At 42.3% G+C, this 25,251-nt stretch overlaps 1 protein-coding gene and 1 pseudogene across 1 annotated transcript; both read left to right on the top strand.

Annotated features, from left to right (window-relative positions):
• Positions 1 to 378: 378 nt before the first annotated feature.
• Positions 379 to 4,419, top strand: LOC135708211 (uncharacterized). The gene is made up of 2 exons (XM_065230216.1): positions 379 to 491; positions 629 to 4,419. The coding sequence occupies exon 2, from the start codon at positions 647 to 649 to the stop codon at positions 3,983 to 3,985; it is 3,339 nt and encodes a 1,112-aa protein (XP_065086288.1). The 5' UTR covers positions 379 to 491; positions 629 to 646; the 3' UTR covers positions 3,986 to 4,419.
• A 14,488-nt stretch (positions 4,420 to 18,907) lies between these two features.
• Positions 18,908 to 19,606, top strand: LOC135708228 (uncharacterized; annotated as a pseudogene).
• Positions 19,607 to 25,251: the final 5,645 nt, after the last annotated feature.

Consider the following 25,251-nt stretch of genomic DNA (forward strand, 5'->3'; position numbering starts at 1 on the left):
TCGGTGATGAGCAGCAGAGAGCTTGAAAGAGAGCGGCGAAGTGGCGCACATGGTTGCTGAAGTTGGGTGGTTTGGGAAAAGGCTTTTCCTCGGGCGGTGTGTGCCGAGAGAAATGGAGCGAAATGCGAGGAGTATGCCGGTGGCTCTCTGTTGTGCTCTTGCTGTGTGTACCAAGGTGGGTCTTGGAATGGATTTTTTTTTTCGGGGGGCTATCGCACTGCAGCCCCGGAGGCTTTGGATCAAAAGTCTATATAAATCAGTGCGATCACCAGGCAGATCGCTATAAGTTTTTGTTGTTTTCCGTGTCAAGTTGTCCGTGGAGATCTTCGGATTTTTTTTTTCGGATCCTGACTTTGGCAGGAAGTGCTCGAATTGGACGGCGTTCGAGATATGTTGAGGCCTTGGATTGCCTCCAGTGGAAACGACTAGAAAAGTTGAATTTTTAACGTGGTGTGATCATCTTCAGAAGCCAACATCAACAAAACCCATGAGTAAGGATATTCAAAAAGGACTGTGGTGGATTTATGTGTGCGTGTTGTTTTGAGTGTTTCATTGTTTTAGTTGTGAGGGGCTTCTATAAAAAAGCAATTTAAGGTTTTTAGTAATTTTTGTTTCTTATCCTGTTCAGGTTGAAACGTTATGAAAGATGAGTGAGAAGAAATTGATTTCAAGATGGTTACGTCCGACGATTGCACTCGTGGTGCTAGTGATGCCACAATTCAACAGTGCCAGAGTAGAAAATGTGGTGGTAGTGATGCCCAAAGGACCGAGGACACTGCAGATGCTCGGATCGATAAGTCCTCAGCTACTGCATACGATAAGTGATGTGCTGAAGCCAGTGCCATCCAACGTGGTTCAGATTCCGATCCCGTACTACCCTGAATACGGAAATATTCCACCGATCAATCATCCAAAACACTACCCAACAAAGGCGCTCAACAGTGCGTACTTCAAAAGTCCCTTTGCTTACCATGTTCCACCCCCGACATATAGCACCGCGCCATCGTACAATTCACACACCAATTCATTCCCCAACAAATTTTATTACCCATTCAATTTCGATATCCAAAGCATCCAACCCGGTCCCTACGACACTCCTTTCATTCCCAAGCTTAAACCCAGCCCAGTAAACCCCTTGCACCTCGATAATCCACCAGAAATCCGATTCACCCCCATCAATCTACTCCCACCAGCGCCACCATCCTTCGATACGATCCGCAACTACGTTCAGAAGCTCAAAGCCAAACAGAAGGACTTCTTCGACACCCAAGGTTTCGAATACGGCCTGTTCACGCAGCCCAATACCAAGCCAACCACCTATCACAGGCCTGTAGAGCAGAACAAGAAGCAAAAATATAAGCACAAACCGAAATACGAAGCACTGTTCTCAAAGCACCCGAACGAGCTGTCCTATATCGGGAATGCCAATCTGGAGCCTCAAAACGACGATAGCGTGTACTACACGGAACCAGACGCAGGAACTAAATTCTTCTATGCCAATGCCGACGGTCACGAGTTTGTACTGCCCCCGCAAGCGGACGACTTCAAGCCAATCCATCTGGACGGAATCGTAGACCCGGAAGATGCCCACTTTGAACAACACGGAGATCAATACCTTCTGAAGACAAAGCACCCGAACGCAGCGGCTGTAACCGCGGAGGAGCTGGATGACTTCATTCAAAATGAAAACGAGTACGGATTTGCGTCTCAGCATACATTTTCGGATAAGTGGAACGACCCCAAGGCACCAAATCAGGAGCATCATCGTAACAAGCGGTACAAGAAATTCGATCGAGTGGGTCGTGCCAACGGAGATCAGGATGTCGAAGCAGATTTCTACGACTCCGATGAGGGGAAGAAGAAATTCGGTGAACTGGACTTCGATGACGCCGAAGAAGAAGTCCGAGCGCATGAAAACTTCGAACCGAAGAAAACTTACACGCAAGTACGGCACCAGGAAACGACCAAGATACAACCAAAACCGCAAGATGAACCCAAGATCAAGGAAAAGGTAACCATTTCCAGAACGAACATTGTGTATTCTGAGAAGGGAAAAGAGGACGAGCATTTCGATCATGGACGGGAGGAATCGTTTGGTGAGTTCCGTTCGAAGTCCAAGAAGCCCAAGAAGCATCGAAGTAAACGGGGCATCTCGGAAGTCGAGCCACCGGCACTGGGGGACGGCAACAAGACCACCGATCCCAGACCGACGAGTTCGGAATCGGACGAAGATAGCAGCAGTCGAGAAAACGAACTGGATTACGAGTACTCACCAGAGTATGAATACATGGAAGATATGAACGATACGGAAAGCATTTACCTTCCGTATGCCCAGGCGTTAGTGTTTCAGAACGACACGGACATGTTCCTGCTTCCAATTCCGGAAGCGTTGGTAGATCCAAGGGAATTGCATGGAGAAGATCTGCTCAATTTTCTGGATGAAGCCATCAAAAACTCGACGGAATTTTTGCCACCGGACGAGGAGAAAGTGATCAAGATCAGTCCGGAGATCCAAAGTCTGCAGGGCGCGGATTTAATTCAGTATTTGGATGAGGCGATCAAAACCTCTAACCAGTATCTGGTCAACGGGCCGGAAGACGCAATCGAGTTGGTCAATCCTCCCCGTTTGGGGGGTGAACTAGAGCCTGAAGAAAAACCGGCCGAGCCGATAAAAGCAGATCATGTGTTTGAGTATGAAATGGAAGCTCCCAAGCCGGAGGACATTCACGGAGAGGTGCTGAGGTACACCCAGCAGCAGGTGCTACCGGATGCTCCGGAATATGAGGCGGTGAGTTTTGTGCAACCATTCAAGACCTTACTAAGATACCATAAGGATGTACCCCAGGACTATGAGATTGAATTTGAATCTCAAGAGCCGAGAACGTTGCAAGGGGAGGACCTGTTACGGTATCTGGACGAGGCCATTGGCAATACGACTTTGTACCTTCCGGAAGATTACGATGACAGCAAGCAGTCTACACCATACTTGAACCGAGCATTCCACTATGTAGACGTGGATACGGCACTGAAATATGCGGAAAACATTACCACTGAGGTGTCGGATTATTTGAACGGCCGGATCAAGAAGAATGAAGTCCATTCGGGAAAGGAAGGTGATTCCTTCAATGATAATGGCTTTGTGCCAGTTCGAAGCGTTACTTCTAATGCCGAGAACGTTGCACCAAGACAGCCCAACTCCAACGGTTTGCACCATGACGGTCAGCAGAAACAATCCAATCCGGCAGTAGCCGTCTACAACGATGTGATACGTCACATCAAGAATCACATGTCCGTCAGTAAGACTTCCAAGTCCAAAAATAGTAATGTGTTTATGATAGCAGTTCCTAGGAGTATGCGAGCAAATCTTACTCGGAAAGCTCAGCGAAGGGAGGATGGCACCGATGATGGTGTATCGCATGCACAAGTCTTCTCCCTACCCATCTTCGACATCACTCAGTTCTATCCGGCGATATTTTCAAAAACAGAAGAAGATAGAGCCCATGAACAGCAGGACGAAATAAAACAAGCCCTAGAGCAGGAAGCCGAGCGGCTTGTTGAGAAACAGAGTAGGAAACCGACGAAAAAGGATCAGTCGACACATGAGCAGCGGCTTGCAACACGAGCCTACTACCGAGACGACATCTCAGAAGCCTTCCGAGAACGTTCTCGCTATCGGGGTCCACATCCGGGCCCTCAGGGCTTCTCGCCGAACTCCTACGATGTGAAGGAAAAGATTCGCGACTACCCACAGCCTACTTTCAAGAAACCAGGCCCACCGTACACAGCCCTACCCCAACCGCCGAGTAGTTCCAAACAAAAACAATCAACGCTGAATGCCGCCAGCAGCCAGCGAGCTGTAAGGCATCATCCTCCCCCTCATCATTCACTTCCACACAAGCGGAAAAGGACTCACAAGCGCCCACGCAAAACCGTGAAACGGGTCCCAGCAGTGGTGCGGACAAAGCTTCGCATCATCAAACGTTGAAGGCGTCCGTGACGCGATGAACGCGGACGTTTTCCCCTGTCGAAAAAGCGTAGAATTAGCGAGTCAGCCGATGACTTCCCTCCAAGAGATAGTGTATCATTACCCGCTACCGCTTGTTCCTGCTGTGCACTGTTATTTTTCTAACGTTCAAATGAGCCGGCCGCCTGCACGGTGGGGAATGGCCACGCAGTTCCGAATCGGTGTGAAATACAATCCCACTTCCCACCGTGCAGGCCGGAATCGACTCCAACTCGCTCGCTCAGTCCTCAATTAGAGATTTAAGCCAACCTGCCGCGCACATATTTATTTTTTCCCATAAGACTTAAGATGAATAGCGAGCGAATCATCACGAAGAAGTAGGTTTAGCAAGTAAGAAAACTAGCAAAAAGTGAATGTAATTTTAAGGTGAATAAAAACAAACGCTGATTAAATTAGTTTTTTGCTCGCGTCCAGAGCGCATTTGTGTTTCATTTCGCAAAAACAAACGCCGCCATTTCTACACGGGTGCAAGGAGTTTTTGCTGTCTCTGACGTGTGACAGCAAAGTGCCGCATGCGCCATTATGACCAATTTTCACCTTTTTGCCTTTTCATATTCAATAGCACCTATTGACGCCAAAAAACTTGAGTTTTCATTGGGGGGTATGTTCTATGAACTTCATTTTGTTAAATTAAATTCCACATTTCCTGAAATCTTCATTCATGAAAAATTGTCTGCAAATTTACATTTCTATTATGCCGGAACAGAAAAAATCTTCTCCCAAAAACAAAACTTATGATTGTGGCGCTTACGTCACATTGCTGTCACACGGGGAGGAAAGAAACGCGTGCACCGCATCCGCCATGAGCTCTTCTTCCGATGACAAAAGCAAAGTAGCGAGTGCTCTGAAATACATAAAACGATCGAGTGCCTACGACAGCAGAAAGGTTAATGCCAACATTGTCACAAAATTGCTCCCCTCATGATGCGATGGCGCAGTGTGTTGCGCAACGGTGATGAATTTGTGGAGCAATTTGACTCGATGCGGGTTTCCCTGCGTTTATTGAGGGATGTTGCACAACACCTGATGCAGGTTGGTGGCGCATGACATGCAAACATAATTCCGGCCGTCGTAATTCGATGGGTGGTGCTGATCTGATGATGATTACGATTATCTTTTCCTTTTCTACACCCAACCGGGAAATGTAAAATTCTATTACAGATTTGGATGAAAAGTATGCAGAATTGGCAAAGTCTAGCGACATGAACAGAATTTTGTAATGTGGTCGCCGGAAGGTTTTTAAAATATTTTTTTTAATTTTAATGTTAGCTTATTTTCCGGACGAAGTTTGTTTCCCCAAATGCATTGCGTCTAGAAAATCATATTTTGAAGGTTTTATACAAAAATATGCTTTCTGGAACGTGGAAGATGTAATAAATCCAACCTTACACTGGATGTAAGAGAAATTTGTTTTGCGTGTACCTTTCAGTTTTCATTAGAATAGCCTTAATATAAAGGCACTTTCGACTAATTCTTTGTAGGTCTTATAATCCAACTGAGTTTATAGCTGTAAAACGCTACTTGCTACTAATATAAAGAAACGTTTGTCATTTTTTTTAAATTCAAATTATTTAAATGAGTGAGCAACTTTTACCAGCGACGAACCTGCTTTAAGGGGGTAGTACACTTTGAACGTCCAAAAAGTAAGGCATTTTCGTTAATTTTTTAAGCAATTAAACACTCAGGGAGGGCAAATATGTTATAACCCATTTATTAGTCATCCTTCGAACTACAATTTGTATTTTTTTTAACTCGATTGGCGTCTCCCCGTGGCCGGTGCACCAGGTCGCGCTGGCGTCCCCGCGCGGAAGTCGGAAAACGGCGTGGGAAAATACTCCTTTCCATGTGATCCTGGAACATAAATTGAACAAAAATCCTGATTAGTATAGAAAATTGGGTTAGAAATACGTACTCCGATTTTTTTTAAATTAATTTTTTCAACAGTTGTGGCCTTAGGAAAAAAAAGTCCATTTTTTCACCCTAAAAATGCTTACAAAACCGTAGATTATAAATCCATTTTTGACTAAATCGAAAATGTGGATACGTATTTCTAAGCAGAATTTAATTCTGAACAAGAAAACCTAGGCGATATCCAAATTTGATGATAACTGGTTAGAGTTATTTCTCACGCCAGTTTGAAAAACCCCGTTTCGAGATAAACGCGTTTAAAGATAAAAATGCTCTCCCAGCGCGCCGGTACATGTTTTAGGAAATCGCTTCGTAAAGCGGTAAGGAATATTCTGGCGGACTTGGAGTCTTTTCTAAATTAATGTATACATCCCAAGGAACATTTCAAGCCAAAAAAAATGCATTTTGTTGAAAAATCAAAATGTACTCCCCCCTTAAAATGTTGCCTACCACAAAATACTCCGCAAAATACAAGAAAATCTATTGGAAAAATGCTGTACTGAAACGAATTTTATTAAATTTTACTACTTTATCGATTAAATCCGATTGAACATAGTTGTTCACGGTATCGTGGTACAGCAGTTCCATGCGGAAATTTCTTGCAAAATCTAAATTCCGACGCGAATCTTTTCGACTTAAATGAAACTTTGTTTATGTTTTCAACATGAGGGAATATGAATCTTCCATAGCTATTTAGGCCATTTTGACTCAAGCGTCATATTTTAAAAGGGAGTATCAGGGGGAACGACACCCATTCAGATGCATTTTGTTGCAAACAAATACTTGCCAGCGCTGCGATGACATCCGAGCAAGACGACAAGAATAGATCGGAAAAGACAGAAGGATTGTTCAGGATTGTATGCAAAAAATAGACAGAGATGCAATAAAATAGAAAAGGAATGTCGTGAATACTCGATGAACATTTTAAATGGTCCTATCTGCTTTGACTATATAGTTTGTTAAAGGAGGTTCTTATTTAGCGTCCAAAACGTCAAATACAACAGTGAAAGGTTTTGCAGCTGAGTTTTTAACGAAAGAGAAAGTCGATGAAGAGAATCGATCAATGCAGATAGGAACTTTTGAATTGTTTATCTAGAATAGTGTTTTCGGCAACCATGAAAAATAAATGCTCTTACTGGCATTCGTGAAAAATGTTCATGCCATCGTAGAGTTCTTCGTTGAGCAGGTTTGTTTTGTTTTGTGCGCAAAAGTTCAAAATGAAGTGCAAAGCAAATCAAGGAGTGGTTTGCGTAATATTTCCTTCTTTCGTTTTCCGCAAAATAATTCGGAATGTGGAGTGATGACTTCATGCTGGCTACACTAGCTGACAGTTCGTTTGACTACATTCCACTTTCCATCCGCTTATCAATGGAATCTATACCCAAGTAACAATCCAGTAACCGTTTAGCATCCACTCTGATTTATGATGGTTTTATAACGGCAATGAACAATCCATTTGGTTTAAATATAGCATTTTAAAGTGTAAAACATTCCTGCTTGGTAATTCAGCTTTTTGCTGTTTTAAAAACCTTTTATAGTCTGGCAAGAAAGTCGAAAACTGTCTTGTTTTAAAAATAAATTTAAAACAGTTATAAATCCCTCCTTAAAACTGTTCTGTAATTCAAGCATAAACGTCATTAGCAATTGTTTATTATTGTCATGATAAAATACTTTATAAACGTGTTCTATCATTATAAAAGCAACCATAAAACAATTAGGTTTTGCATTAGAGAAAAAAGCATTTATTGTTCCTTTTTAGCCTTTTTAAAAAGCATCATTAACTCCCCAAATACTTTGTTTACAAATTGAGCTTAAAAGATGGTTCCTCATAGTTAATAAATGCCAAATTTATGACAAGGAAATCTCGAAGGATAGACGAAGTAGGATGAAAACATAAAGTCAATTTCAGATAAATTTACTTCTTTAGAAGAACCAGCACACCACCAACGACTGACCATCTGTCGGAGAAGAGTAAAGTGAGCGGGGCCCTCGAACTCATAAAACATTGTCTAAAGTTGAAAAACATACCAGTCTTCTCCAGATCTTGCGATGACAATCGAAATAACAACCGACAGCAAACCACTTAAACTGTTCGTAAGCTGAGATTAGCTGGTTTCCGATCCATAGCAGCGATTTTAGAATCAAATCTTCGAAAATTTCATTCAAGCGTACATCCCTGCATCGTTGGAAGGTGCACTTCTGTAATCATCCGGAAGAAGGGGATCTTTTTCGGGAACGATTGCACTTCCAGCTGTTCGACATGCGAAATGTTGTAAAACAGTATCGCAAACTATCTGAGTAACTGCTTCCAATCCATCGGGAGAAAACCGCCTGGAAGAATCCTGGATCTCACAGCGCAACTATCGAAAGATAAACAAACTTTGACGTTTAACTTTTTGCAGGCAACTTTGCCTCCATAAATGCTGCCATAAATCTGAACGGGTTAGGATCAAGCAAAATGGCTTTAGATAAATACAATTCAGCCTGCAAGTTTTCTTCATAAAAGCCATTTTAAAACCTTATTAATTTGTTAAGGAATTCTTGAAGCAAAACAACTTTTTCGCAAATGACCCATGAAAATCAATTTTGATGCCGCCGCCATGTTACAATTAGTTTGTCTTTTTTTTTACAATCTTCGATTTTCAATCAATATTTCCTTATATATAACTATATTTTGGTAAATTTACCAATGTGCAAACATTTAAATGCAAAAATAATAAAAAAAATCTCGGCCAAGCTCGATCTAAAGAATATATTTTTTTTTCAATGTTAAATAATTGGTCAAATCAACGTTTTACGAGGGTGGACTTAATTTTTTCGATGTTTTCACGTACATTTCACATAAAATTTAAACTGTCACTTAAAACTAGGCCTCTTAATGAGAACTATTGTGATAAATTTGGATATTCAACAAGATTTTTATACCATCAGTTTCTATTTTAATTATTTTGATAAGATCGGATTCATAAATCCTTTTCTATCTTGAATGATGCTTTCCTAGTGGATTCAGCATGTGGCTAGGTGAAATAGCTCGGAAAGTGTTTTTATTGTTGCTAAATAGCTTTTATTGTAGCTTTCAAATGGTTCTCAATGCGTTCGTCATACAACCTTTTGCTGTAAATCAATCTTGAAGAGCTTCGAGAATACACCCTTCAGAACTTTCTCCAGGGTGGGCCAACTAGACATATTCTAATCTTAATGAGGTTTTGGTGGATGCATTAATTACAAAATAGCCTTGACCAGGGTTTTATGAATGTTGTTTTATAGTTGCTTTGTAGTATTTAATAAAACTTAAAATGTTACTTGGGTAGTATCTACAGTTTCCACCGGTTGCTTAAACACCCGTCCGTCACATCAAATTACAAATTTTCATTAAATTTTGGCACCACTGCCAAACATGTCTATAGGAATAGAAAAGGAAATTCTATTTTTTTTATGATGTGGATGAGAAGGTTGATTTGAGGATTAGGATGGATGAGGATGTGTCGGTCTCTCTGAGGCGTATGTATTTTCATGAGCACTATGTTTGAAAAAAAACGTACCTAAAAAACTATTGATTGTACCGAAATGTTATCCAAGGACGAGTTGTAGAGAATTGATTTTAAAACAAGAAAAATATACGCTGTAAAAAAATTGAACATTTCTTTCGATTTTTTTATTTATATATTTGCAAGGCTCAAACGTGTTAGCTTTACGGAGTCGATTAATTCAGTTTTTTTTTTAACTTTAATTAAAAAAGAGGGTCTTTGAGTTCATTTCCTCCTTGGAGGCGATTGTTTACTGCACTTGCATTTTCCCGTGCCCGCATCTTTTTTCGTTCTTCTGCTTGGTTCTCTTGAATCCATTTTCGGTGGAGTGAAATGATAGTACGAAGCCCGCCATTTTTCACGCACAGTCTGACGTTTTCTTATGGATTTTACGATAGGAGTAAAGACTCTACAAAGTCGCCTTCAACGCCAATTGCTACTGATCACATAGCTCCTTTGCCACCAAGTACGAAAATTTCTCGACGATCCTTCGGATTCTTATAGTCATCTGTTTGGAAGTCGATTTGGAGAAACTTGATTCTGCCACCATGGCTCCTAAGCGCAAAAGAAATCGCTTGATCCCCTTCTGATGAAATTCAATTGAGCAATCAATTTGATATACTTACGGATAATGAAAATGATCCATCATCCAGGCAAAATTCCATTAGCCATTCCCGGCTTATGTGCGTGTGTATGTGTGTATTCAATCTAACTTCCACTGGCTGGCAGTGGTATTATGGAAGAAATTTGCTTACAACAATCCTTTATGTAATAATTTAAAACAACTTTAGTCCGGGAGTTAGAAAACGATAGCTCTACTGCAGATTCAGCAACCCATTTCAGAATGCCTGGTAATTCACGTCCATTTCGAGGTTACTTTCACTTACAATAAGCCCCGCATGTTAACACTACCGTTATCATATGAATAATGGTACTGCAAACACACTTCCAGATTTCGGAATGTGATGTTTCGAAATCTGGCGCGTATTTAATAATATATGGAAATATCAAGGGGTAAGTCACTCAGCACTTTGTGCCGGAATTATATTCTACACAGCTTGGACACATCCATCGGCACATTTTCGGCATACCTTCATCACAATCTCGTAGGCATTAGATTGGTGTAAATAAAATGGGAGCACTGCTGGACAACTGTTATTGAAGTTGTTCAGAACATTACGTGCTGTTTGACTGTATGTTCAGGAACATCTTCTAATTGAATATACCAGAGAAACTCAGACCTGCAGTTCACTTATAGATCTAAATACGAAATGTAGGTTCTAGAGTGGACTCAAGAGGAAGAGGCAGTTAATCAGACCTAATCAGTACCCTTAATTCAAATACTGCTGCAACTCACACAAAACAAACTAAAGAAGTCTATTACCCTCTATAGTCGGTCTCCAACAATACTCCACACCTGTTCCAACTCTTTCCGGCCGAAAGGCTAGGTTTCTGTTCTGCCTTTTAGGGCATTATAAAACACTAAAACACAGAACTTTTATTACCCTATGGATCAAAAAACACATCCCACGTCATTCTCAATCCGATTTATCCGATTTCAATGTTTTGGTTTCATACTTACCTTACCAATCAGGCTAAGGCCTTGTTGTCCTCTGCTGTCCGAAGAAGTCGTCTCCACTCTACTCGATCCATGGCCACAGTTCGCCAGCCTCGTAGTCTGCGAAGGGTCCGCAGGTCACCTTCTACTTGGTCGATCCACCTTGCCCGCTGCGCGCCTCTTCTTCTTGTTCCTGTTGGGTCGCTTTCTAGAACCATTTTCACTGGGTCGTCGTGCGGCATTCTTACGACGTGCCCAGCCCACCGTAGTCGCCCAATTTTTGCAATGTGGACGATGGATGGTTCTCCCAGCAGCTGGTGCAATTCGTGGTTCATTCGCCTCCTCCACGTTCCGTCATCCATCTGCACTCCACCGTAGATGGTACGCAACACCTTCCGTTCGAAAACACCAAGGGCGCGTTGGTCCTCCACGAGCATAGTCCAGGTCTCGTGGCCGTAAAGGACCACCGGTCTAATCAGCGTCTTGTAGACAGTCAACTTCGTGCGGCGGCGAATTTTATTCGACCGGAGCGTCCTCCGGAGTCCAAAGTAGGCACGATTCCCTGCCATAATGCGTCTTTGAATTTCTCTGCTGGTATCATTTTCGGCGGTCACCAGTGAGCCCAAATACACGAACTCATCGACCACCTCGATTTCGTCACCGTCAATCTGAACTCGGGGTGGGAGGCTAACATTGTCTTCCCTAGAACCTCTTGCTTTCATATATTTTGTCTTTGATGCGTTGATGGCAAGTCCAATCCGTCTAGCTTCAGCCTTCAGTCTGATGTACGTTTCCGCCATCATCTCAAAGTTCCGTGCCATAATGTCAATGTCATCGGCGAAACCAAGGAGCTGGATGGAATTCCTGAATATCGTGCCACTCGTGTCTATCCCAGCTCTTCTGATCACACCTTCTAACGCGATGTTGAACAGCAGACACGAAAGTCCATCACCCTGCCGTAACCCCCTTCGAGATTCAAAGGGACTCGAGAGTGTCCCCGATACTCGAACAACGCACGTCACTCGATCCATCGTCGCCTTGACCAATCGCGTCAGTTTATCCGGAAATCCGTACTCGTGCATAATCTGCCATAGCTGATCTCGATCGATTGTGTCGTATGCGGATTTGAAAGCGATGAACAAATGATGTGTGGGCACGTTGTATTCGCGGCATTTCTGCAGAACCTGCCGAATCGCGAAAATTTGGTCCGTGGTAGCGCGGGCACCCATGAATCCCGCCTGGTATTGCCCCACGAACTCTCTTGCATATGGTGACAGACGGCGGCATAGAATTTGGGAGAGTACCTTGTAGGCGGCGCTCAGCAGTGTGATCGCGCGGTAGTTGCAGCAATCCAACTTGTCGCCCTTTTTGTAGATTGGGCATACGACACCTTCCATCCACTCCTCCGGTAATATCTCCTCCTCCCAAATCTTGGCAATTACCCAGTGCAGCGCTCTAGCCAGTGCTTCACCACCGTATTTCAATAGCTCACTTGGTAGTTGATCTACACCAGTTGCTTTGTTGTTCTTCAGCCGACCGATCTCCTCCTCAACTTCTTGAAGATCAGGGGCCGGTAGCCTGTCGTCTTCTGCGCGTGCTCCAAGGTCTGTTGCCGTGCCACCTTCGTTTTCTGCTGCTTCACCGTTGAGGTGCTCGTCATAGTACTGCTTCCACCTCTCAATCACCTCGCACTCGTTCGTGAGAAGGTTACCGTCCAAGTCCTTGCACATATCGGCTTGTGGCACGTAGCCTTTGCGCGAACTATTTAGCTTCTCGTAGAACTTCCGTGTGTCGTTTACGCGGTACAGATTTTCCATCGCCTCGCGATCTCGGTCTTCTTGCTGACGCTTCTTCCTTCGGAAAACCGAGTTTTGTCTGTTCCGCGCTTGTCTGTATCGCTCCACATTCAATCTCGTGCGGTGTTGCAGCATTCTCGCCCGTGCTGCATTCTTCTCCTCTACTAACAGTTTGCATTCGCCGTCAAACCAGTCATTTCTTCGGTCCGGGATTGCAGTACCTAGTGCCGCTGCAGCAGTACTACCTATGGCTGAACGGATGTCCCTCCAGCCATCTTCAAGAGAAGCTGCGCCAAGCTGCTCTTCCGTGGGTAGTGCAACTTCCAGCTGCTGCGCGTAGTCCTGGGCAACTCCGGTGTCCCGTAGTTGCTCAATGTTGGGTCGTGGCGTTCGACTTCGACGTGTGTTATGCACCGTCGAGAGTTTTGAGCGCATGCATACTGCAACTAGGTAGTGGTCCGAATCTATGTTCGCACTGCGGTACGTGCGGACGTTGATAATGTCGGAGAAGAATTTCCCGTCGATTAGAACGTGATCGATTTGGTTTTCTGTGTGTTGGTCAGGTGATCTCCAGGTGGCTTTGTGGATATCCTTGCGGGGGAAAAAGGTACTTCGAACTACCATACCCCGGGAGGCTGCAAAGTTCACGCATCGTTGGCCGTTGTCGTTCGATACGGCATGCAGGCTGTTTGGCCCGATTGCCGGTCTATACATTGCCTCCCGTCCTACCTGAGCGTTCATGTCGCCGATGACGATTTTGACGTCCCGTTGCGAACAGCCGTCGTACACCTGCTCCAGCTGCGAATAGAACGCTTCTTTCTCGTCGTCGGGTCTCCCTTCGTGTGGGCAGTGCACGTTGATGATGCTGTAGTTGAAGAAACGGCCCTTAATCCTCAACTTGCACATCCTCGCGTTGATCGGCTGCCAACCAATCACGCGTTGGCGCATCTTACCCAGCACTACAAAGCCGGTTCCCAGCTCGTTGGTGGTGCCACAGCTCTGGTAGAAAGTAGCCGCTCGATGCCCGCTTTTCCATACCTTTTGTCCCGTCCAGCAAAGTTCCTGCAGTGCTACGACTTCGAAGTTGCGTGGTTGAAGTTCGTCATAGATTAACCTATCGCAACCCGGGAAGCCGAGCGATTTGCAGTTCCATGTTCCGAGTTTCCAATCGTAGTCCTTATTTCGTCGCGTAGGTCTGTGCCGATTGTTCCGATCCGTATTTCTTTCTTCGGTATTTGCAACTTTGTTTTTTTCCAGGGCGGCTTGTTGGGCCTGCCCCAACCCCCTGTCTCGCCGGGGGACCATCGTGCACAGCTCTGTTTAGAGTCCCACGCTGGCACTAGGACGGTGATCAGCCGCTCCTAACATGGAGAACAGACGCCGTTTTGAGCCGCACCTCCATGGTGAGCAGACGCTCAGGTTTGGTGAAGCATTTCCTCTATCACCGTACTATGGTTACCGCGCCAGTGTTCGCGTCGCACCTCTTCACTTTGCTATTGCCGGACTGGCAACATTGCCCAGGCTACGCCAACCAGCTGTGTCCATGTTTCAGCTGGTAGTCTTTTGTTATCATATGACTCGAGGAGGCGTGAAGTAGGAACTTGTGAGGACCAGGGCTAGGTATTCCGCTCCTTCCAGGTTGTCAACTCACCATTTTGTAAACCTGTTTTGGTTTCAAGGTGTCAGAAATACCGGGTTGCCGAGATGGGTATTTTACAAACAATCGCAGCTTACTCTATGACCGGCACAATCAGCATACTTGCGGCACACTGACAAAAAAGATGACCCAAAATTGGTGTGTACCTACCCCTTGGGAAATATGCATTTATGATTGATTTATAATCAGCTGGATCTCACCAAATTCTGCCTCCGAAAAAGTTCACTCGCGGTAATCGAAAAAATCTTCCGCGTTGTTTTTATAACCGAACAAGACATTTTGAATTACATGCGAAGTTTGACCACTGTCGGAACAACCAGAATGCCCCCAGGAAACCATAAGTAAGAGACAATTTCATTTTTACACCAAAACATGCCGTGTGACAGCTCGTTCTCCATGGTTTTGCATCAGTAGGCTTTCTATAAAGTTGAATTGGGTCATTAATTAAATTGGCCGCCTCGGAACCACCGAAATGCCCTCCGGGAAACCTGCAGTAGGTGACAATTGCATGTTTACGCCAAACTGTGGCATACTATAGCTTTTTCTAATGATTTTTCATCAGTAGGCTTTCTATAAACTTTAATTGGATCATTGATCACATTTCCCGCTCACTGAACCACCAAGAGGCCCCACGGAAACCTGTAGCAGGGGACAATTGCATTTTTACACCAAAGCATTCCGTATGGCAGCTCTTTCTTCACGGTTTTTCATCAAAAGACTTTTTAAAGACTTGAATTGGATCATTGAATAGATTGGGATTCCTTTAGCAGGGGACTCTTTCGTCATGATTTTTCATCAAAAAGGTTTCTGTAGAAGTGGATTATTGACCATATTGGCCAGTTTCGAAACCATCGAGATGCCCTCGGAGAACCTATAGCAGAGGTCAATTATATTTTTACACCAATACATGCCGTACGACAGCTCTTTTTTCATTACTTTTCGTCAACATGTAAGATGTGACGATATGAAAAGATATGAAAAGTTTCGTATACACCGATGAAAATTCAATAATAACATTGAGAAAGATTTTTTCGGAAGCAAGGATTCGCCTTGGACTCGTCTGGGAATTGAATCGTACGGTTTATGAATTGTTTCAATAGGTATTTAATACCAATCGTCAATCAAAAGTTTTTCCAACTTTTTTACAGACGTCGATGGTGGGAACACGCTCCTCACTCAAATGGGAAAGCAACGAAAAACAACGCATTTTACTCCAGGGGTGCATTTTAGTTCATCCTTACATAAAATTCAAATTTTGCTTTTGTCTGTGTTCATGTGACTATACTCACACGCTGCGAGTATGTAGTAAGATCAGATTGAAAAAGAGAAAAAATACAAAGATGCATATTCATTCTTTGCGATTCGTTATGAAAAATGTAAACAATGAACATTGCGACAAAGATAATCATAGCATAGCCTTGAGACTTGCATCTGTATTAGTATTTCGGAAATCAGCTGATAACCTGTTTTCCAGTTGTTGTGATCCATTCAATGCTATAGAAAGCCTACTGATGCAAAACCATGAAGAAAGAGGTGTCGCATGGCATGTTTTGGTGTAAAAATGAAATTGTACCCTACTGCAGGTTCCCCGGGGGTACTTCGGTGGTTACGGAAGTGGCCAATGTAGTCAATACTCCATTTAATGTCTATAGAAAGCCTATTGGTAAAAAACCATGAAGAAAGAGGTCTCACATGGCACACACCGAAAAATTCTGAATTTTACTGGCGATGTAAACATCCATGCATTGAAACATTCATACATGTAATCTTCCTTTTCACGTAAACTAGCAGCTTGCAAGAAATGTTGCAAATAAAAGTGGACAGTTACATACAATATATGGAATATTGCATGACATGTCTCATAAATTTACACGATCTTTAATCTAAACATGTATGATATATGACGCTCCATTTATGTGCATCATAGTAACGGAAATTTACACTACTTTTTTTTGCTGTGTATGTTTTGGTGTAAAAATGCAATTTTCTCCTACTGCAGGTGCCTATGGGGGTACTCCAGTGGTTCCGGAAGTGGTCAATGTGGTCAATAATCCAATTAAAGTCTTTAGAAATCCTACTGATGAAAAACCATGAAGAAAGAGGTGTCACACGGCATGATTTTTGTAAAAATGAATTTGTCCCCTACTACAGGTTCCCCCGAGGGCACTCCGGTGGTTTCGGAAGTGGCCAATGTGGTCAATGCTCCATTCAAAGTCTATAGAAAGCCTAATGGTAAAAAACCATGAAGAAAGAGGTGTCACATGGCATGTTTTGAGTGAATGAAAGAACTGACCGCACTCAGAACCCTCCCTCATGACCGATTCCAGGGAAATGGCCATATCTCGGTTGATTCTGAGTCGATTTTAGCTCTTGGTAGGTCATTTGCTTTGGAAATGGTTCTATTTTTGGCGTAAGAACAAAAAACACAGATTAGTAACGGACAGTCTGAGAAAAACTCATCACAAATTTTAGCAATTTAGACATGCCCTCAAGAAACCCGGAATATCTCCGATATCCGGTAACCATGGTAATTTCCATTACCTCACCATAAAACTTGATTAGTTTTCCAGTCGAATGTTTCTTGAAGATTGAAAATCGAACCATATTCAACGAAGTTTCAATAGTCCAAAGTTGGACAAAATTTTGCTAGTACCCTATATTTCTCACAACCCCTGTATAATGTTGGAGGACCGTCTTGGCAAAATCTCAAATAGTTCAACAATTTTTTACTCTCGTTCCTTTTTGCACTTCCAACTAACACAATAAGAAATTATAATTACGAATCATAACATTAACTACCCAGAAAAAGGAAAATCCTTTCCTTTCTCAGAAAATAAGCTTCCGCTCTTTCAAAGCTAACGTGTTTTCGGTGTTCTCGCTGCTCCACGCACTGTTCATCTTCTTGGAGGAGGAGAAGCACAGCTTCTTAATGAACGGGAGTTTTGTGCATTTGTGATCATCGCGCTGTGGTTGCACTTCATGATGACGTTCACCGCCAAAGCTATGCTCGGGAACTCGACCAATCCGGAGGAGGAACTTCCCGATTTCAGCGGGAACATTCGCACTTGCGACGGGTGGCAGCCCTTGGAGGTGAATGCAGTCAGCAGCAGATCCTCGGACGGCATACGGGTGGGTTATTGAAGAAGTGGAGAATGCGATTTTTGCTGGCCTGGGAAGCGATTGTTCTTGGAGGCGCTGTAGACCTTGAAGCTGATCGAATTGTCCTGCAGGGTGTACGGGTTGGTGGACTCTGACAAGTAGTTCAGCTTGGAAAATGGGCTGGTCCGTTTCGGGTCAGCGGTGCGTCCTTCATCAGTCCGACGTGTGTTCTGGCCGGTGTTGGTTTCCAGTTTTCCGACGGATGATACACGGGAAAAAATCCGATTCCATTATCATGAACAAAAAATCATGAAATCAAAAAACTTGCCAACCCTTGAAATCATAACAATGATTCATGATTTCGTTATGGAAATTCATGATTTCATAATGCAGCGGAATCATGACCGCTTCAAGCGTTACCTGAAAAATCGTGTTCACTGCACTACATAGGTATCTCTTATACGCCTTTTGCCTTCCTTCTGATACAAGTATTGATAGTCTAGTGGTCAAAGCATGGGTTTAGCGATCGTAAGGTTCTTGGTTCGAATCCAGTTGGATGATTTATTTTATTTTTTACATGTTTTGGTTTAAAAACTAAAAGTTAAACTCATGAAGTTAGTTCATGATTTTAACTCGGATGATTCATGATTTCCGGAATCATGGGTGCGTTACGCAAACATAGCTCATGATATCATGAATATTATTCATGGTGTATTTTCATAACATGAAAATACGCTATGTTCATGAAATCATGAGTCATTTATCTCATTTCGGATTTTTGATTTGTTCCCGTGTACTCGGGCGGTTAAAATTCGGTGCAAATCCATTTCCTCCGCCGGCTCCCAGAAGGGTTGGTTGACTAATGATTGACGTTCGTTGTGCGGGGTCGGCCTTACGCCAAAGATGGAAGGATCGTGTAGCAACGGAGCTCGTCCGTTGCAGGCATCCTTGGAGACGGATGCATCCAGTGTGTAGTCCCAACTGGAGTCCGTGTCGTTTTTGAAAACATTGAAAACCAAAACAAAAATAAAAGCTGTTAAAATACTGGGTTGCCAAACAAGGCATTATTCACAAGCAATCAAAAGTCAGTTCAATGACTTCTTGACACTGCCGGTACAACTGCGGCACAGTGAGGGACACTGAGAAAAAAGTTGGCGCAAAACAAGTGTGTAGAGTGACCACCCCTTGGGTTGTCTTGAAAAGTCTGCCAGTGGTGAATCCCTGGCTCATCTATTGATTTATCATATTTCAACGGTAGATGCGTTGGTTCTTCATTGGAATCAGTTATTTTATCTCAAAAATGAAGTTTTATTTGTTTACTTTTTTCTAGGTTCAAAAATGGTGCGGAAGTACCTAAAGGTAGAAAATTTACAAGAATGCCTACAAAAAGTCAGAACTGGAGAAATGTCCCACATAGAAGCTGCGAGAAAACTAAATTATAGCCGGCAAACTATTTATAACAAGCTGATCGGATCGCACCAGAACTTCTCCAGAAGCTCCCACCATCGAAAAGTAGTTACATATGCGGATGAAGCATCATTTTCGAACCATGTCCGAGTGGGGCTTTCCCGTAGGAACCGACGATCTTCGGGAGGTTTTGCGTATCTATTTGATGAAGAAGAATCGAAATGCTCCAACTTTCGTAAACAACAAACCTTCGCGGGACTGGGTGGCACACTTCCTTCGCGGTCATCAGGAACTGAATAAACGTTGTGCTCAAAACATAAAATTAAGCCGAGCACGGGAGACAATTGACGAATACATGGCCAACCTAAAAAAAAATCCCTCGACGGTGTTCCTGCTTCCAACATCTTCAATTACGATGATACAAATCTATTGGATCTATTCATTAAGTCTGCCGCTTCCATTATGTTTTGCGGCAGTGCAACTGGAAAACTGTTGCCACCATACGTGGTGATCAAGGCTGATCACCTATGGGACTCGTGGACACTTAACGGCCCTCAAGGAACGCGCTTCAATCGAAATGTATATCGTTCGGATATGGGTGAAAATGAATGGAAAAGAAAAAGAAAATGAAATTTAAGACGTCTATTTGCTATTCTGACCTTCCCTTTCTCCTCGCTGATTGAATAATTATTGCTAAATTTGGTGTAAATAAACACACTTATTTTTTTTTGCCAAAATGGGCATCACCGAGCAGCTTGGCATTTTATTTTGCTGGCTCTCAGTGAAAAACTTGCCGAAGTTCAGCTAAAAAACAGAAATTTTGCTGAGATCCCAAGTAACAATTTTGGTTTTAGGGTTCTGTAGACCATGAATTAGACTTGTAGAATGCTATAAAACCTCTATAAAGCTTGCAATGTTACTTGGGATGTCAGTAAAAATAAATGTCGAGCTGCTTGGTGGTGCCGGTATGTAATGTAAATTTAAGAGCAATATCGCCTAACTCAGCAAATTTGTTATTTATGCCAACAATAGCTCAATATTAAACGAGTGGAGATTTTACCCGTAAGATGAATTCAGATTTTTTTCGGAGGATCGAAGCATGCTTTGGCCGCGAGTGGACGTGTTTATTTGTCGCTGTAAATTTTTTCGCTCGTTTCGTCCAAATTTTGAAAATATTCCTAATAGTGTTGAACAACTTAAACTGAACAATGTGAAAATATTAAGGATAGTTACTGAGGCGCCGTGGAAATCCGTGCTGCACTCATGTGTTATGCAGATCCAACGTTTTAACACGGAGGCTAATGTGTGCCGAAGCCCGAACCGAAGCCTTGATATTCTTGAACCATATGATTTGTAGTGATAATTCAACATGAGACTTAATGCGACTTAGACTTAGAAATGTATTAGCTAGAGACAGTTATGAAGAGAATAGAATTGATAGCTCCGTTAGAGTACGGTAGTATGGAAATTTTAATAGAAGTTCAAATCAAGCGAAGGCCATTTTCAATGACAGTACAATTCACGCGAGCAGTGCTGAGATTTGTCATAGTCATTGACAGACTTTCAAGCGATATTGACAAAACTATTATTCACATAGTCGCTGATAGACTTGATCCTCAAAAAAGCTCGAAAAAAGCTTTGTAAAAATCTCATTCATTTTTTTTCGTCAATGACAAAGATTCACCTGGTAACAAAAAGTGTAATTTCGTGCATTCTGAGTCACATTATTATTATCCAAGTAGGGTAAATGTTGGCTTCGGCACCCATTGACTGTTTTCGGCAACCAAAATTTAAACGTTAATTTCACTATGTTTTCCCATCAACGCACTTCCCTGAATGTGTCCAAACGATTGTTTAGCCTTTCAGCTTCAATCTGATTATATTTGAACGATCGAGCAATCCTGTAATGCTACATTTTTCTTCAAATAAAGCATACGCACTACAAAATGGGGTTGATTTCGAGTTGCCGATAATAGAACAGCTGGTTAACACGCAGTTCTAATGGGAAGGTTGCCGAAGAAAAAGAGACTGCCGACAATAGTCACACTCACCTGAGAAGTTTGGAGCGTTGTTAAAACGCTTTCAAAACGTTTTGAAAAATTCTGTCGATTGGAATGGATAGAGAAGCAAGCAGCAGATAAATGTAAACAAACAGACACATCATATATGTGTGTGACGCTGAGAAAATGCTAGTAGAAGTGCAGACGCTGCTTAGATTGACGAGAATACGTAAATTCCCCTAGCTCAGGACGTAGATGCTTGTTCTCTTTAACGGCTTAACGTAATTGTTTTTCAAAAGTCATTTAATTTCGTTTCAAATTTAACTAATAAAACAATCTGCACATGTTTGTCACTGACAGCATTGTCACTGACAATTGACCACTTTGTCAAGCAGTTTTGGCTTGACTTTCTACCAGCGATTTCACAAAACTGGACCAACTAATTTCTATTTTTTTATGAAACGCACAAATGTTGGCTACTTTTCTCGAGGTTCTAGAAGAAAAAATATCAAAATAATGTTTTATTTCAAAGTTCGAGTGGTAGTAAACCTCATTTTAACTGCTCGAATGAAGTGGTTAATTGACATGGTTTGCCTTGACGATGACTGTTAGCTCAAATGAGTGACCAAAGCAGAAATTTGAATATCGTCGTGTATTGTCGAGATTTTGCAGCACTGCCAGCGAGCACTTTTTGCCGAGCTACCTATTTGGTAGCGATGGGAGCTGGATTACCAAGGTGAAGCAATCGGTTAAGTTGTGTGAGTGATACAAGCAATTATTGACGTCACAAATTGCGTGTATGTTGATTTTTTGGTTTACTAATACAATAATATTTCACGATTGCCATCACTGAGCGCGGAGCAGAAGGTTGTGGCTTCGGTTCTAGGTCCCTTCATATTAAGGTGCAATTTATTTTGGTGCGTTTCTCAAAAGATAGAACTCAGTTTTTTTTGACGTATAGTTTTGGGTTGCAAAAAGTTAACGTCATCTTATATGAAGTAGCAAGAGGATTAAAATGACGTAAATATATTTATAGTCAAAAATGTCCTCTTCCGAATTTAAATGTATCAACATAATATTCAGAAACAAGTTAATTCGTAGTTTGATCACTTGAGACAAATGGAATATGCTCTAAACCAACAAACAATTTGTGCTGATTAAAGGCTGAATAATCATTTATTTAGCAGAACAAGCCTATTTTTCCCTGAATAAGCTCTTATTCTTCTTCAAATATTTGTTTGGTAATCCACACATGACTTTCCTAATGATCCTGACACGTGTTTTTAGTTCGACACTTACAAGATTACGACAACGCTTCTCTTGATTCAATTTCGAATGTACCCGAACTTTTCGGCTAATTACCAACCATCAGCCCCGTGCCACTTGCCCTGGTCCATACCGAGTGAGCCTCATTTTCATCTGTTTTCGCGTACACCTACATAATTATAGATGTACGGCCGCTGGGGCTCTCGGAGCGATGATGTGGTAATTTTGGTGATAATTTTGCTATCTATTCAACCCGGTGTTGTTGTGCAACCGCATACATCTCGCCGAAGCCGAAGCCCGATGCATGTTCCCCCCGAACCACATCGAAGGATAATGAACCACACACTGCCCGTATGAAGAAAATCTCTTATCAATTGCGAACCGCTTCTCTTTGGCACTGGACTTCTGTCTGCAAATGCGGCGGGTGCGATGACTTATGTACTCCCATTTGGACTTTTGGACGCTGCCTGGCGCAACTATTGAAATCAATCACCATCCACTACCGAACGGTCGCCGTTGAGGCAGCTTCAGCAGAGCACACTGCAAAGTAGGTAGATGGTATCTTATTGTGATAACGCATCTGTGCACATACGATTTTTCTGCCACCATACAACGAGCCATCAAAATGAGCTTTTCTTCAAATTACGCCACCCCATCGCTTGTAGGCGAGGAGACAATTTGATGGCACTATGTTGATGTGATTTTGTTACATGTTTCACAAGTGATAATAACGATGAACTCTGCGGGTGGAATCAAGAAAGAGGAAGATGATTCAAACAAACAACCGAATGTGGATGGTTAGAGTGGATTGATGGCAACATGATAAGCATTTCATTGTTTGTTTGGACGCACATATTTAAAACACTGAGTCTATCTCGCAACATACATTATAGCATAATTTATGGCACTATGCGATTTGTTTTTTTTTTGTGGGTGATATAAGTGAGGTGGTTGTATCATTTTGAATAGCGGCATTTATGTAGGATTCAATCAAATAGATTTATGTAGGTCGTCAATCAAATAAAACTCGTTTGACCGTTCTTCTAAATTGCAGAATGAGTCATAAAAAAAATATTTGTATGATTTTTTTTCGCATTATAACTGGAGTCGTTGTTGGTGCGCATCAATTCGTAGCTAATCACAGGCTGTCCAAAACAAACCCGGCAGATCTGCTACGGGTAGCCATCTCAGTGGTTGACTTTAAAAAAGGGAGAAATGCTTAATTCGAAATGTTTAATGGTCCGAAATCATCTTATCATCAATCCGGTTACTAGACTAGACGCTACAATGGTATGTAAATTTGTATTGATTTGAGAAATGCTCACGCTTTGGGTTTGACAGTAATGCAAAATTTCACCTTCAATGTTTGGGAAAAATCCGAAAAGCTGTTTAAAACTTAAATAACAAATAATTACCCTTGTTGGGCAGGTTCATGATATCCGCTAAAATTTTAACCGGTGGGAAATTCAATGGGTACTTTAACTATGCTTAGCAGGGGTGTGAGCATCGACTAACACTTCAGTTGATTTGATGCACAAAATCTTGGTAAGTTTTTTACCTAACCGCCACTAGGAATCACTTGTTCTATTCAAAGGAAACACTTTGCAACTGGAATTTGGATTTATTTATTTTCAACTTGGGTTGGTATATACTTATGATTTGGTGTTTTCAATAGTTCAATTTGGAATTATTATTATTATTATTTATTAGTGACACTTTATCACTTCTGTGACATTCGTGTCTCTTTTTTATGACAGATTGAATTATCTTACGAACTAAATTTCTTTGAATAAATTAGCATCTTTCAAAAATTTAATTACTGCTTTTTCTTTGCTGGAGATGTTTGCAAGAACATTTGTTATTGTCCCATCGATTCCACAGTTTTGCCTAAATTCGGCAAATCCTCTGCAATCCACAAGTATATGATGCACAGTAAGTCGAGTTCCACAAAAACAGCACATTGGTGGAGATTTGTTTTCCAACACGTGAGAGTGAGTCAGTCGAGTGTGCCCGATGCGTAATCTGGTAAGAGCTCGCTGCTCAGATGAATTTTTTCTGTCAACAAATTTGCCTGCAGTCGGTTTGATTTGACGTAGGTGTGGTTTGTCTCCACACATTGTCCCAAACACACCAAATGCTTTGTTTAATAAACCGCACAGCATCCTGGGGTGGAATTGGCATGTTTGGCTGAATTCCCTTCCGCCCTTGATTTGCCAGTTTGTCAGCTTCCTCATTTCCCAGAACTTCTGCGTGACCGGGAATCCAACAAAACACAATTTTAGTTCCAATAACTTCGCGTTCAATTGCTTGGATCCAAGGATGAGTTGATTTCCCATTTTGAAGAGCGTCTAGACAGCTGGTCGAGTCGGTAAATATGATTGTTGGTTCGTCTTTGATAATTTCTGACACAGCAGCTTTGAGCGCAAAAGCCTCTGCAGAAAATATACTGCAGTTTCCTGGCAAACTGAAGGCAGTTCTTTTGGTATCTGTAACGATTCCCGCACCAGTCTTCTCATTGCCCTTAGATCCGTCGGTGAATACTTTCCTGTGTGTTGAGTATTTATTTGTTACAAGCTCAACAAACATTGGCACAACAACTTGACTTGAAGTGCCTGCTTTTACTTTATCCCTCAAGTCGTTACTTATAGATGGTGATGGAGTATACCACTCTCTATTGGTTAGTCTTAGAACACTACAGATGTTCGGCATAGAGAATCCTGTTACTGCTAGAAACAGATCAGATGCTCGCTTAACCACTGGTAGGTCGGCTACTGATTTGTTTTTTTTTTCCACAAGTCGTATTGCTAGTTGTGATAGGCGCTGGATTAGTATTAGACGAAATGGCAGACACCCCGCTTCAGCCATAATGGAGGTAATTGGACTAGTTCTGAACGCGCCAGAAGCTTGTCGTATCACCTCATTATATGTTGGGGTTAGAGTACGTTCCATAGCTTCGATGTTGATGCTGGTGAAACCTAGGCCGTACAGTAGCTTGGAAGTCACGAGAGC

The sequence above is a fragment of the Ochlerotatus camptorhynchus genome, unplaced genomic scaffold, assembly GCF_037179485.1.
Source record: "Ochlerotatus camptorhynchus isolate MF236.1 unplaced genomic scaffold, CSIRO-AGI_Acam_v1.1 ptg000328l, whole genome shotgun sequence".
Lineage (NCBI taxonomy): Eukaryota > Metazoa > Arthropoda > Insecta > Diptera > Culicidae > Ochlerotatus > Ochlerotatus camptorhynchus.